Source organism: Nicotiana tomentosiformis, chromosome 10 (genome assembly GCF_000390325.3).
Source record: "Nicotiana tomentosiformis chromosome 10, ASM39032v3, whole genome shotgun sequence".
NCBI lineage: Eukaryota > Viridiplantae > Streptophyta > Magnoliopsida > Solanales > Solanaceae > Nicotiana > Nicotiana tomentosiformis.
Window position 1 is genome coordinate 37,064,711 of NC_090821.1, and position 16,084 is coordinate 37,080,794.

Genomic DNA, 16,084 nt, shown 5'->3' on the forward strand with positions numbered 1-16,084 from the left:
TTGAGAAATTTTGTCTATGTTTTGAAACAAATTAGAATTTGAGTTTTGAGAGTCGATTTGGACTCAAATTTTGAAACAAAACACATATATGGACTCGTGAGGTTATGAGTAGTCGGAATATACCCTTGGACCCGAGTTTTGACCGGGCGGGCACGGGGTTAACTTTTGTTGAGTTTTGAGGAATTATGCAAAGGTCATAGCTTTATTTACTGGAATTGATTTCTCTTGCATTATTTGATGTTATTAAGTCGATTTTGGTTTGATTTGAGTCTAGCGGAGGTGAATTGTAAAAGAAAAGCTATTTTAGAGTATTGATTGAGGGATTTTGAGGTAAGTATCTTGCCTAACTTTGTATGGGGGACCTACCCCATAGGGATTGGTTTGTTTGCACTATTTGAACTACGTGAAAGACGTGTACTCGAGCTGACGAGTGTGTATATGATTTATAAGTGGAAATTTGTCCGGTTTAGACTCTTAGGGTCCTTATGCACACTAAATTGAAGTTGCTCTATCATGTTATGTCCTCCATTGTTAAATTCACTCTTATATGCCTTATTTGATTGGTTCATGTCCTATATTTTGTTGCCAAATATACTCATACATGCTTTAATTGTAATTGTTGCCTTTTTATTGTTACTTGTTATCTCTTCCATAGTTGATTATCCTTAATTAAAGTTATTGTTACATGTCATCTCTTCCATAATTGATTATCCTTATTGAAGTCGATGTGACATGTTATTTCTCTTGTTGTTGAACTACTCTTACTTGAAGTAATTATTACTTGTATGTCTTCCATCGTTGAGCTTATTCTTCCGTTTCATTGCATTGTTGTCATCCTTGTGTTGATTTACTTGTCGTACCTCGTGTTATTATTGTTCTTATTGGACTCGGTGTTGTTGAGCCGTGGGCTATGTGTGGTTGTGATATTGAAATTGTTGTTGTGGAAATGTTGTGGTATATAGGTACATGTGGTGTGTGCTGTTATGTTATGTTGTTATATTTTTGGAACATATGGTATTGTTAAGAGGATTGTCGGGGTGTTCGCACGTGAGTTGTCTGTGCTATTATTATTATTGATATTTGCACATGCGGTGTGACAAGGTGGGATATATATGTTAGGTTAGCGCATATGGCGAGACAAGGTGGGATAATTGTTGTGCGCGTGTGGCGAGACAAGACGGGCATTTACTTTATTGTTTCACACATGGCAAGACAAGGGGGCTATGTCGGGAATGATTGGTGATGTCCTGGGGGCATTGTTATTGATGATATTTGTGTGGTGGTGGGCCTATCTTGTGTTAGTCATGCATATCACGGGTTTTGTTGTGTTGTTTCCAGTGTGCCATACATTGTCTCTGATCTTACTAGTTCACTCGAGCTGTGATAGTACATTTGCACAAGTATACACTGTAATCTATCACTTATATCAGTCTGAGAATATGAACATGGATGTTTGTTGATCATTTACAAGTATTCTTGTACATATGCCTTCTGTGCATGAGTTGTGCTATTGGCAAGTGAGTTGTCAGTGCGCATATGAGATATTGTTACTATTGACACGTGAGTTGTCCGTGCGGATATGAGGTATTGTTACTATTAGCACGTGAGTTGTCCGTGCATATATGAGGTATTAATGGTATTGGCACGTGAGTCATCCGTGCGACACGTGAGTTGTCCATGCGGTTGTGATTAGTAATGTGGGCACAAGATGCCAAGTGATAAGGGTTCGTGATTTGGGAGCCGTGATTTGTGATTATGAGGTGTGGTACCTCGGGAAAATTCTTGTATAAACGTTGTGTGAGAGCGGTTGATTATTGGCTTGTTACTTGTTCTTCCTTACTTGGTTTCACTGGACTTAAACTGTAATCTGGTCACTTTACGATGTTATTACCTGTTTGCTCCTTGTTGCTAATTGTTGCTACTAGTTTCCATTGCAAGTATTGTATTGTTATTCTTACCATGTTTAGCTTTATATTTATATTGTTCCCTATTAGTTTTATATTCATACTTGTACAGGTTATTATGTCTAGTAGGTGTCTTGACTGTTCCTCGTCACTACTCCACCGAGGTTAGTCTTGATACTTACTGGGTACCTTTGTGGTGTACTCATGCTACACTTGCTGCATATTTTTGTGCAAATTCAGGTATCTCGCAGCGTGTTGGTTATTAGATAGTTGATCGAGTATTGCTGTGGAGATTCAAGGTTTACTTGCCGTCGCGTTCGCAGGCCTCAGAGTCACCTTCTGAAGTTTTACTTTCTACTATTTATTTCTATTCCGGAGTAGTTGTATTTAGAGATTTAGTAGTAAACTCAGGAAATCTTATGACTTGTATTACTGGTTTTGGGATGTTATTTATCTACTTTGGATTGTTGGCTTTGTATAGAAATTTCTGGTTCATGTTTAATAGTTGATTGGTTAAAATCTGCTATTAATTCAGTAAGTGTTAGGCGTACCTGGTCCTAGGGACTAGGTGCCATCACGACATCCTAAGGCGAAAAATTGGGGTCGTGACAGTAGCTGACTATATTGGGGGAATTTCGGGATTTAGACCCATTATCTCATATTTTGAACCCTAGACTTAGAGAGGGGTGATTTTTAAAGAGGGTTTTCAAACAAGACAAGAGGGTATACAATTTTCACTTGATTTTTATATTATATCTTGTTTCCCCTGGATTATTACACCTAAATTTTGGAATTTGGAAGAGAATTTTGGATTTTTACTATGTTTAAAAAACTAAAAACTGGGAATTTGAGAGTCGATTTGGACTCGATTTTGGAATCAAATCATATATTCGGACTCGTGGGGTTATAGATAGTTGCCTAACCTTGTGTGAGTGAATAGCCCTTAAGATTTGGCCTTATTTACTAATTGTGTTATATGTAAAGCGACGTGTACGAGAGGTGCTGAGCATGTACACAGGTGCTATGTGTGGTTTATGATCAAATTGAACCTTAGGCTTCTAATATGCCTTATTTTGATGATGTGCTTTATATGAAATACGGTCAATCAATCTATAACTATATGATCACCTATCCGCAGTTGATTATTGTCATGTACTTGTGTACATTGTTGGTAACTTATGAGCATATTTCTTTCGATGATAATTTGGTATATTGCATTGTTTATGATTATGGCACATATGGACATGTTGTGGTGGATGTTGTTATTGTGATGGGTTGTGGTGTATAAGGGTGGATATTATTATTGTAACGGGGTGTGGAGCATAAGGGATGATATTATTATATTGACGGGGTATAAAGCATAAAGGTGGCATTCTTGTTGATGAAATGTGGATCATAGGGGTGGCATTCATATTGATGAAATATGGAGCATAAGGGTGGCATTCTCGATGATGTTCATGTGGAGGTATGAGGGTGACATACTTGATCATTTATATGCATTCTTTAAACTTCGCCATGTATTTCAGCTAGTTTTTAAGTCGTATTTAACATACTATCATATGCATCTATTTCTATTTGATGATTTGTTTGTCAAAAAAAAAAAGAAATTTCCCATGTTGAGTTATTATCACATGTTTGAACGAGATTGTTGGTATTGTGTTCTGTTATATATTCTTATTGCAAGTCATTATATATATATATATATATATATATATATATATATATGCATATTTTATTTTGTTAGTGAATATCACATGACTTGAACCTCGTTACTACTTCACCAAGGTTATTCTTCATACTTACTAAGTACACATTATCCTGTACTCATACTACACTTGTGCATATTTTAGGCAAATCTGGGTGTTGGAGGCAGCGGACTTCGAGAGTAAGTGCATATGTTGTTTGCGAGGATTCAAGGTAGTGAGTGTTGCATGATCATCACAACCCCTTGGAGTCCCATCCTTTATGTTGATACTATTATTTTCACAATTTCAAACAATATTGTGTTTGAGACTTCTTTATGTATCCGGTTTAGAGCTCACGACTCTATAATACATGGTTTTGGGAGTTGTATTGTGTATTGCTATTTTTGGCTTATGTTATCACTATTTTCGTTGTTCATGTTAATTCAAATTTATTAAATCATGTTTTGATAATTCAATGTTGTTAATGTGATTGGCTTACCTACCCTTGAAGGATAGGTGCCATCACGATCCCTTTGGTGGGATTTGGGTCGTGACAAGTTAGTATCATAGCCCTAGATTAATAGGTTCTACGAGTCACGAGAAAGTTTAGTAGAGTCTTGCGGAACGGTATGAAGACGTCTGTACTTATCTTCGAGAGGCTACCGAACTATTAGGAAAACTTTACCGAGTCATGCATATTTGTTATTCCCGAATTTTGAACCTTTACTCATCTATTCTCTCATAGATTGTGAGGATACTTTCTGCGGGTTCGGCTGAGCAGGCACTAGTGCCCCATGTTAGAGCTGCGAGAGATCAGGGCGAGGTATGCTCCGCAACTGGATCCCCTGCTAAAGTAGTAGTTGTGGAGTCACCAGTAGCTCCTGCTGAAGAGTATGAGCCTTGATATGTTGAGCATGCACCTAAGGGTCTTATCGCTATGCCAGGACTTCAGGAGAGTCCGACTTACTATATGTTTGAGAGTTTGGCCGAGGCAGGGTTAATTCTGGTTGTACCAGCTACTTCACAGGGTAGGGGAGGTGCTTAGAGTACCCCCTCACACATACCAGAGCAGAGTGATCATGTTTACGAGACACCGGGTGTTCTACCGGTGCATCCAGTCATTGCAGTTCTACCCGAGGTAGGGCCAGACATGTCTAGTGAGGAGCAGAATAGGTTTTTAGAGGTTTCTGAGACTTTGTCCTCCCCAGTTCAGTGGTGGGGCTTCTAAGGATGCAGGAGGTTTCTTAGATCAATGCCATCATATTTTCCATACTTTGGGATGGGTGGAGTCAAACAGGGTCTACTTTACCACCTTTCAGTTGACGGGGTCGGCATACAGGTGATGGCAGCCTTGTGAGGCGAGTAGACCAGCGGGCACAATACCACTAACATGGTCCCAGTAATCAAATCCTTTGTTGGGGGGAAGTTTATCCCACAGACTCGTAGGGACGAGTTGCTCAGTGAGTTTAAGAATTTGTGCTAGGAGGATATAACTGTGACTCAGCATGCTATGAGGTTCACAGAGTTATTCGGCTATGCAACTCTTTCGGTTTCTACTAAGAGGGAGAGAGTTTGTAGATATTTTGAGGGACTCACCTACAACCTTTGATTTAGGATGACATGGGAGATGGAGACTGCATTTCATCAGGTTGTGGAGATTTCTAGGTAGTTAGAGCATATTCGCATGTAGGAGAAAGAGGATGAAAAGGCTAAGATGCCTCATGGTTCTGGAGGATTTAGTGGATTCTACTCTACGACCTAGGCTAGACATAGTTAAGGTCATTTCAGGCGACCAGTTCAGTTCACACTTCAGGTTTCATGTAGTGCTCCAACTAGCCATGGATTTCAGGGTACTCATACCATATAGTTATCCTTCTGTACGCCTTCTACACGGGGTTCCTACAGTGATTATTCTAGTCGTCTGGGGCAGATCCAGTTCTAGCAGCCATGTCAGTAAAGAGGTTCTTTTGAGTGTGGTGATACTAGGCGCATTGTCAAAGATTGTCCCAGGTTTAAGATGGTTGTACCTCATCATGGTATTCAGGCTATGGCTACCACTCCAGATGCTACTCCACCTGCATAGCCAACTAGAGGTGAAGGACAAGCGGGTAGGGTCATCTTAGAGGGGGAGGCAAGGCATGTTGTTATGCATTTACTAGTAGTACTAAGGCAGTCACATCAGATGCAGTCATTACAAGTATTGTTCCAGCTTGTTATCGAGATGCTTTAGTGTTATTTGATTCGGGTTCTACTTATTCGTAGGTGTCGTCCTACTTTGCTTCATATTGGGATATGTCTTGTGATTTATTGGATTCTTCTGTTTATGTGTCTACACCCATTAGGAATTCTATTGTAGTGGATTATGTATACCGTTGTTATGTGGTTTCTATTTGGGGATATGAGACTAGGGTTGATCTTTTCATGCTTAATATGGTGGATTTTGATATGATTTTGTGTATGGATTGGTTATCTCCATACCATGATATTCTTGATTATCACACTAAGACTATGAAGTTGGCTATACCAGGGTTGCCAAGGGTGGAATGGAGAGGTTCCTTGGGTCATATTCCTAGTGGAGTGATTTTCTTTCTGAAGGCTTAATGGATGGTTGAGAAGAGGTGTTTGGCATACTTAGCCTTTATTAGGGATGTCAGTGCTAATACTCCTACAGTTGATTTAGTCCCCATAGTGAGAGAGCTTCCAGATGTGCTTCTTGCAGACCTATTGGGCATGCCACCCGATAGGGATATTAATTGTGGTATTGACTTGGCACTGGGCACTCAGCCTAAATCTATTCCACCGAATTGCATGGCTCCAGTAGAGTTGAAAGAGCTGAAGGAACAGCTGCAAGAATTGTTGGATAAATGTTTCATTAGGCCGAGTGCGTCACCTTGGGGTGATCTAGTTCTATTTGTGAAGAAGAATGATGGTTCCATGAGGATGTTCATTAACTACAGGCAATTGAACAAGGTTACCTTCAAGAATAAGTACCCACTACCTCGCATTGATTATTTATTTGATCAACTTTAGGGTACTATGGTGTTGTCCAAGATTTACTTGAGATCGGGGTACCATCAGCTGAAGATTAGGTCTTCGGATATACCTTAGATGACTTTTAGGACCCTTTATGGGCATTATGAGTTCTTGGTGATGTCTTCTGGTCTGACTAATGCACCATCAGCCTTTATGCATTTGAAGAATAGTATGTTCCAGCTTTTGTTGGATTCCTTTGTCATTGTGTTCATTGATGACATCTTCGTATAATCTCGTAGTAGAGAAGAGGACGAGAAACATTTAAGGGGGGTACTTCAGATTATGAGGGAGAAGAAGTTGTATGCTAAGTTCTCTAAGTTTGAGTTTTGGTTGGATTCGGTGGCATTCTTGGGCCCTGTGATGTCTAGTGAGGGGATAAAAGTGGATCTAAAGAAGATTGAGGCAGATAGGTGGCTCAGACCTTCTACCAGTATAGAGATAAGGTGTTTCCTAGATTTTGTTGGGTATTATCGCCGCTTTGTGGATAGGTTTTCATCCATTGCAACCCTACTGACTAAGTTGACTTCGAAGGATGCTCCATTTAGGTAGTCAGAAAAGTGTGAGGAGAGCTTTCAGAAGCTCAAAACTGCCTTGACTAGAGCTCCAGTATTGGTATTACCTTCAGGATCAGGGTCCTATTCAGTTTATTATGATGCTTCACATATTTGTCTTAGGTGTGTGTTGATGTAGGATGGTAGGGTAATTGCATATGTTTCGATTCAACTAAAGCCCCATGAGAAGAACTATCCGATGTATGATTTGGAGTTAGTAGCTATTGTGCACGCACTCAAGATTTGGAGAAATTACTTATATGGCATGTCTTGTGAGGTGTATACCGACCATTAGAGTCTCCATCATCTATTTAAATAGAAAGATTTAAATTTGAGGCCGTTGAGGTGGTTGGAGCTATTGAAGGATTATTATATCACTATTTTCTATCATCAAGGGAAGGTCAATATAGTGGTAGACGCCTTAAGTAGGAAGGTAGAGAGCATTGGGAGTTTAACATTCATTCCAGTTGGGGAGAGGCCTTTAGCTATGGATATTCAGGAGTTGGCCAATTGGTTGGTGAGATTGGATATTTTGGAGCTGAATAGAGTCCTTACTTATGTTGTGTCTCGGTCGTCCTTGCTTGAGTGTATTACGTCTCGTCAGTATGATGATCCCCATTTGCCTGTCCTTGAGGACATAATGCAGCGTGGTGATGCTAAAGAAGTGAATATTGGTGATGATGGGGTATTGTCACTGCAAGGTTGAGTTTGTGTTCCTAATTCCGACAGCTTGAGGAAGTTGATTCTTGAAGAGGATCATAGCTCATAGTATTCTATTCATCCAGGTACTACGAAGATGTATCGTGACTTGAAGCACCATTATTGATGGATGAGGATGAAGAATGACATTGTTGGACATGTTTCTAGGTGTTTGAATTGCCAATAGGTCAAGTATGAGCATCAAAAACTAGGTGGTTTGCTTAAGAAGATTGATATATCGGAGTGGAAGTGGGAGCGCATTAGTAAAGACTTTTTGGTAAGATTGCCGCGAACCTTGAGGAATTTTGATGCCATTTGGGTCATCATGGATCGGTTGAGCAAATCGGCGCATTTCATTTCAGTCATGACTTCCTACACTTCGGAGCAGTTAGATAGGATCTACATTAGGAAGATCATTCGCCTGCATGCTGTACCTATTTCTATCATCTTAAACCGGGACACTTAATTTAGTTTGCAATTTTGGAGGGCGGTTCAACATGAGTTGGGCATACAGGTTGAGTTGAGTGCTGCATTTAACCCTCAAACAGACGGGCAGTCTGAGCGGACCATTCAGATCTTGGGGGATATGTTAAGGGCATGCACTATAGATTTCGGAGGTCGGTGGGATCATTTTCTACCTCTAGATAGGTTTGCCTACAATAACAACTACCAGTCCAGTATCTAGATAGCTTCGTATGAGGCCTTATATAGGAGGCAATGTCATTCTCTGGTTGGTTGGTTCGAGACCGATGAGGCTAGTTTATTGGACACAGACTTGGTTCGTGATGCTTTGGAGAAGGTGAAGTTGATTCAGGAGAGGCTTCACACTGCTCAGTGTAGGCAAAAGAGTTATGCGGACCGAAAGGTTCATGATGTAGATTTCAAGGAGGGCAAGAAGGTTCTTCTTAGAGTTTCACCCATGAAGGGTGTGATGAGTTTTGGGAAGAAGGGAAAGTAGAGCTCGAGGTTTATCGATCCTTTTTAGGTGTTGGAGAGAGTGGGTGAGGTTGCTTATAGACCTTTTTTGCCTCCTAGTCTTTCGGGAGTCCATCCGGTGTTCCATATTTCTATGCTTTAGAAGTATCATGAAGATAAGTCCCATGTTTTGGATTTAAGCATAGTGTAGTTAGATGGAAATATGGCTTATGAGGAGGTGCTGGTGGCCATTTTGGATCGGCAGGTTCAGCAGCTTTGGTCTAAAGATATTGCATCGGTAAAGGTGTAGTGGAGAGGTCAACCAGCTAAGGAGGCGACTTAGGAGACTGAACTTGATATATGTAGCAGATATCTGTTACGACCCAAAACTACCAACCGGCCATGATGGCGTCTATCTCACTTGCTAGGCAAGATAAGCATAACAATACGAAGATAAATGCTGAATTAACAGAACTAGTACAAGTCTAAGGCAAATTAACATAAACAACAACATGGATACATAACAAATTCCCTTGAACTGGTAAATATAGAGTCATGAGCTCTACTACGGAGATAGAAGTCTAAAATACTAAATATCAATACTGTCTAAATGAAAGACAACAGTACAAAATGAAAAGAGACGCCAAAACTGTGTTCGGGATGCAGCTCTACCTCGTCTCTCAGATGACAAGCTCAGTAATAAGTCTCAGCTACTGATGGCTCGGTCCAACACCTCACAATTAAGTGCAGAGCGTAGTATGAGTACAACTGACTCCATGTACACATCAAGTAGTATAATTAGCCTTAGCGAGAAAATAAAAGAAAAAATTATAAATGATACTCGTTATAACCTGTAGAGTTCATAAATCCAACAAGTACAGAACAATGATATGATCAAGTGATAAATCACAGAAAGAACCACATTGGTGCATGCAATTACTTAACGTACTCAATTCAGTCAATGATCCAACATTTAAAGAAGACATACAAATAAATAAGGTAAACAACCAAGGAAATTGCAAGTAAATATGAAACGCAATAACCAAATCAAACACTGGCCAGCTTTACCTCAGAATCTCCATAACCGTACCAATCCACTGATAATTGTTTCTTAAACTGCGTGTACACGATCAATATGGAACATGAGATGGTGACTCTAGGGTAATGGATCCATATCCACATGCTGCACGGATAACTCACGTACTGCACGGACAACTCACGTGCTAATAATATCAACCGCAAATAACTTATGTGCTACACGGACAACTCATGTTCCAATAATATCAATATCTCGGATCCACACGGACAACTCACGGACAACTCATGTTCCAATAATACCAATATCACAATCCGCCCGGTGTGGTCACATGCTTAATATCATAATCCGTCCAGGGTGGTCACAGGCTCAATATTACAATTCGCCCAACGCGGTCACAGGCTTAATATCACAATATGCCTGGCGTGGTTACAATCTACTAGTCCAATCCATATCACACAGAAAGAAGATATACAAGAATACATGTGCATGCTAATGAACATCAAATTTCACACTCATGGGCTGGTATAAGTGACATACAAAGATGTATGCATGTACAAAGTACGCTATCACAGATCAATCAGGAGATTACATCACGAAAGTAACAATTTATCAAGTTAAATCAGGAGATTAACCTCTATTCAACCTCAAACATGGTACAAATAGCTTACAAAAAGGGGTACAAATAGGAGAAACATCATATCATGAAACTTAGCAATCAACTCACGGCATATCATAGCCTAAGAACTACCCGAGCATGAATAGATATCCCGGTGCATGCAGATGGGTTCAAATCCACGCATGTGTGCCACCCATAGCACGTAGCTATCACAAATAACTTAGGCAACTAGTGCCTCAACCAAGTTTAGGTAATATACTTACCTCAAGCAAGCTAAATCAATCCTCTAATAGGCCCTTCCCGTGTGAATCAACCTCCGGACGGCTCGCATCTAGCCAAAATAACGTAATATCATCAATAAAAGCCAAAGGAAACGATTTCAAATGATATAGCTAAGATCTTTAACCAAAATAAAAAAGTCAACCCCGGGCCCACAGCTCAGAACCCGACCAAACTCATAAATTCCGAAGACCCATTCCTACACTATTCCAAATATATGTGTTTCATCCAAATCCGACCTCAAATGGAACCTCAAATCATCAATTTATACTTTAGAAAAGTTTTTACTAAAATACCTAATTTCTTCACTTAAATTCACCAATTAAATGCTAAAATCAAGGTTGGAATCATGAACAATGAACAAATCCGAGTCAAAAATTATTTACTCCAATCCAAATAGCCCAAATCCAAACTCTACAACTCAAAATTTGTTAAAATGACCAAAACCCTAGAAAATAGAGTACATATGGTCTACCCGGGTATACACTTCGCGATCGCGAAGCACATCCAAACACTGCCTCCAGAAAACTCTATGTGAACGCAAGACCCGGGTCGCAAATGCGATGCAAAACACTCCTAAGCCTATGCGAACACGGTCCTCCTCCCGCGATCGCAAAGGTTAATAGCTTGACGCCCCCAGATGGTCTCCCTTTCTATGCGAACGCGATCGCGAAAGCCACTACCTCCCCAAGCTTCACGAACGCGATCACCTCTCCGCGAATGCGAAGAACAAACTTGCCTGCAATAAAAAATACCCTCCACGAACACGACAACCCTCTCACGATCGCGAAGAAGGGAACCAGAACTGAGAATTAACAGTTCCAAAATATGGAGAAATGGTCTGAAACCCACCCGACACACACTCGAGCTCCCTCGGACCTCGTCTAATCACACAAACCAATCCGAAAATAAAATACGGACTTACTCGAGGCCTTGAATCACACAAAATAATATCAAAATCAGGAATCACACCTCAACTCAAGCCTAAGAAACTAATTCAATTTTCCAAATTCAAAACTTATGCCGAACAATCCTAGACAACTCGGAATGACCTCAACTTTTGCAAGCTAGTTTCAAATGACATAACGGACCTATTCCAACTCATGAAATCAAAATTCGAACCCGATATAATCAAAGTCAACTCTCGGTCAAACTTTTAAACCTTCCAAACCATCAATTTTCCAACTTCCGCCAAAAAGCACCAAATCAACCTACGGACCTCTAAATCCACATCTGGATATACGTCTAAGTCCAAAATTACCATATGAAGCTACCAGAACCATCAAAACTTTATTCTGGATCCGTCTACATAAAAGTCAAACTCCGGTCAACTATTACAACTTAAGCTTCCAACCTTAGGGTTAAGTGTCTCAATTTACTCCAAACTTCTCCGAAACCAAACCAACCACCCCGACAAATCACATAACCATAATTACGTATATGTAAAGCATCAAATAGGGAAAATAAGGCTAAAATACTCAAAATAACTGGCTGGGTCATTATAATATCCTTATCATTTTGGCACTTCAGGTATGACTCTAAACTCGTTCGAGGATAAATATTTATTTAAAAGGGGAGAAGGTAATGACCCGGCCGGTTGTTTTTTGTATTTGATCCCCGTTTCCCCATTTGATGCTTCCCATGTACTTATTTGTTGCTTTGTAACTTGCAGTGATAGTTGGTTTGGCCCCAGGAAGGTTTCGGAGTGTATAGGAATACTTAGTTCCATTTTTGAAAGCTCGAGTTATAAGGGTTGCCAAGGTTTGATTTTTTTTAAAACAACCTTAGATTCGTGTTTTGATGGTTCCAATAGGTTAATATGGTAATTTTAGACTTAGTCGTATGTCTGAATTTAAATTTAGAGGTTCCTAGGATGATTTGATTTTTTTGCTGATAGTTGGCAATTTGAAGGTTTAAAAATTTTATAAGTTTAATCATGAGTTGACTTAAATGCTATCGGGTTCGTATTGTTATTCCAGGACTTGGAATAAGTTCCTTTTGTTATTTGAAACTTATGTGCAAAGTTTGGTTTCGTTCCGAGTTGGCGAACAAGATGCAAAATATATCATAAATGTTGCATTCTAAGAAAGAGGGGGGAGGGGGAAAGTAAAGTCCAAATAACAAAAGACAAATAAGGGATGCACAAGATGAAAAACCAGAGGTATCACTAAGGTGCGAGGGAAATGTAAAAATAACAATAGTTCCACATGAAGGTCATTATATGGAATGTCAAAAAGATCGGTAAAATCGAGAAGGAGAGAGAGGCCAAAGATTATATAAGAGCACAAGAGGAAGATTTGATTGGCTTGGTGGAAACCAAAGTGAGGAGTGGAAAGGCATCCATAATTACCAGATGTTTGGGAAAGAATTAAAGTAAATCCATTACTGTGCAGAATGAGTAAATAAGTTTGACGAGTGTAAGGGCTAGTAAGACCTACCCGCTTTATTCAGCATTTTCATTCACTGAAGCAACTTGAACAAAATAAAAGCAAAAGAAAGAAATTAATTAACTTCAAAAAGGAGGTCAATTAAATGAGTACTAACTCTCTTCTATTACTTTGTTGTATTTGGTAAGAATCGGATGCTTGGTTGTGAATATTAAAGTTCTTGAGTTTGAATATTTACATAATAAGTTTTGGTGTTTGATTCGTAGTTATGGACAATATTTTGATGTTTCGATCTTGCGAACGAGTTCATATGAGATTTATATACTTGTATAGATGTTTGGTGTGGGGGCCGAGGGGCTCAAGTGAGTTTTAGATTGATTTTGAGAAGGTTCAGTTTTTGTTGGTACTTCAGACCTCGCAATTGCGATGGTCCGCTCGCAATTGCGAAGGTCCGCATTTGCGATGCCTTGATCGCATTTTTGATGGGTTCCTAAGAAGTCCAGGTTTGCATTTGCGAAGCTGGTATCCCAATGGCGACTTCCGCAACTGCAAAGGGGAGTCCGCACTTGCGACACTTGGTTGCATTTGTGTGCTTTTTGGTCGTAATTGGGATGTCTGAAGCTGAAGGAGCCTGTCCTCTTTTGCGAGCCACTTCTTGCATTTGTGAGGCTCACAATTGTGAACCCCTTGTCGCAATTGTAATTTTTACAGCTGACTATATTGGGGGAATTTCATTATTAAACCCAGCATCTCATATTTTAAACTCTAGACATGAAGAAGGGCAATTTTTGAAGAGGGTTTTCACACAGGGCAAGAGGGTAAGTGATTTTTACTTGATTTTGATATTATATCTTGTTTCCCCATGGATTATTACACCTAGATTATAGAATTTGGAAGAGAATTTTGGGGTTTTTTGACTATGTTATGAAACATAAAAATTAGAAATTTGAGAGTTGATTTGGACTCGGTTTTAGAATCTAATCACATATTTTGACTCGTAAAATTATGGATAGTCGGGATCTACCCCTTGACACGGGGTTTGACCGTGTGGGCCCGAGGTTAACTTTTGTTAATTGTTTAGAAATTAGGTAGAGATTGAAACTTTATTATTCGAAATTGATTCTTATAACATTGTTTAATATTATTGAGTTATTTTTGGCTAGATTTGAGCCGCGCGGAGGTGATTTTTATACAAAAGGCTATTTCGGAGGATTAATTTGGGCTAATTGATGCAAGTAACTTATTTAACCTTGTGTGAGAGAATACGTCTTAGGATTTGGCCTTATTTTTCAAATTGTGTTATGTGTAAAGCGACGTGTACGCAAGGTGACGAGCATGTACACGGTGGCTATGTATGGTTTATGACCGAATCAGACCTTAGGCTTCTAATATGCCTTATTTTGATGATGCGCTTTATATGAAACATGTTCAATCATTCTGTGACTACATGAACTTGATTTCTATAATTGATTATCCATAGTCATGATTTATATGTTAATCACCTATTTGTATGTCATTATTGTCATATCCTTGTATACCTTATTGTTAAATTATGAGCATATGTCTTTCGATGATAATTTGGCACATTGCATTCTTATGATTTGGTACTTATGGACATATGGGGGCGGATGTTGTTATTATGACGGGGTGTGGATCATAAGGGTAGATATTATTATTGTAACAGGGTGTGGAGCACAAGGGAGGATATGCTTAATATGATAGTGTACGTAGAATAAGGGTGGCATTCTCGTTGATAAAATGTAGAGCATAAGGGTGATATTCCTATTGATGAAATGTGGAGAATAAGGGTGACATTCTCGATGATGTTCATGTGGCGGTACGAGAGTGACATACTTAATCATGTACATGCATTCATTAAACTTCATCATGTATTTCAAAAGTTTTTAAGTTGTATTTAACATGCTATCATATGCCATTGTTTCTATTTGATGATTTGTCAAAAAAAAAGGATTTTCCCATGTTGAGTTATTATCACATGTTTTAACGAGATTGTTGGTATTGTATTCTGTTATATATATATATATATATATATATATATATATATATATATATATATATATTATACATGTTCTTTGATTAGTGAGTATCATATGACTTGAACCTCGTCACTGCTTCACCGAGGTTAGTCTTGATACTTACTAAGCACATGTTATCTCGCACTCATACTATACTTCTGTATATTTTGTGCATATCCGGGTGTTAGAGGCAGCGGAGTTCAAGAGTGAGTGCATATGCTATTCACGAGGATTCAAGGTAGTGTTGCATGATCGTCGCAGTCCCTTGTAGTCCCATCCTTTATGTTGATATTGTTATTAACAATATTATTTTTGAGACTTCTTTATGTATCTGGATTAGAGCTCATGACTCTGTACTACCTGATTTTGGGGAGTTGTATTGTGTATTATAATTTTTGGCTTATGTTATCACTATTTCTATTGTTTATGTTAATTCAAACATATTATATCATGTTTTGATGATTTAATGTTGTTAAGTGATTGACTTGTCTAGCCTTGAAAGCCAGGTACCATCATGACCCCTTTGGTGGGATTTGCGTCCTGACATATATTAATATGCATAAATAGTATAACAACAACAACAACAACAATAACAAACACAGTGTAATCCCACAGGTGGGATCTGGGGAAGGTAATGTGTACACAAACCTTACCCCTACCTTGTCAAGATAGATAGGTTATTTCTGATAGACCCTCGGCTCAAGAAACAATGAAAATAAAGTAACAAACAATAGCAACAATAATGTAATAAGAGAAAATAGAAGAACATATAATAATAATATGTGTAAATAGTATATACATATTATATATACTTTTGTCAATACCCACTGTAGGCACCATAATCATTCACTTTTATTTTTCTATATAATACGCATATAATAAATGTATAATCACTGTATAAAGTATTTATATTGATAATACACATATTATACAATTATTA

General features: G+C 38.8%; 2 protein-coding genes across 2 annotated transcripts; both read left to right on the forward strand.

Moving 5' to 3' along the window:
• The first annotated feature begins 5,427 nt into the window (after nucleotides 1-5,427).
• Nucleotides 5,428-6,190, forward strand: LOC138900019 (uncharacterized). Its single transcript, XM_070186718.1, has 2 exons — nucleotides 5,428-5,625; nucleotides 5,852-6,190. The coding sequence occupies exons 1-2, from the start codon at nucleotides 5,428-5,430 to the stop codon at nucleotides 6,188-6,190; spliced, it is 537 nt and encodes a 178-aa protein (XP_070042819.1).
• Nucleotides 6,191-6,697: 507 nt separating this feature from the next.
• LOC138900020 (uncharacterized) lies at nucleotides 6,698-7,879 on the forward strand. The gene is made up of 2 exons (XM_070186719.1): nucleotides 6,698-6,791; nucleotides 7,569-7,879. The coding sequence occupies exons 1-2, from the start codon at nucleotides 6,698-6,700 to the stop codon at nucleotides 7,877-7,879; spliced, it is 405 nt and encodes a 134-aa protein (XP_070042820.1).
• Nucleotides 7,880-16,084: the final 8,205 nt, after the last annotated feature.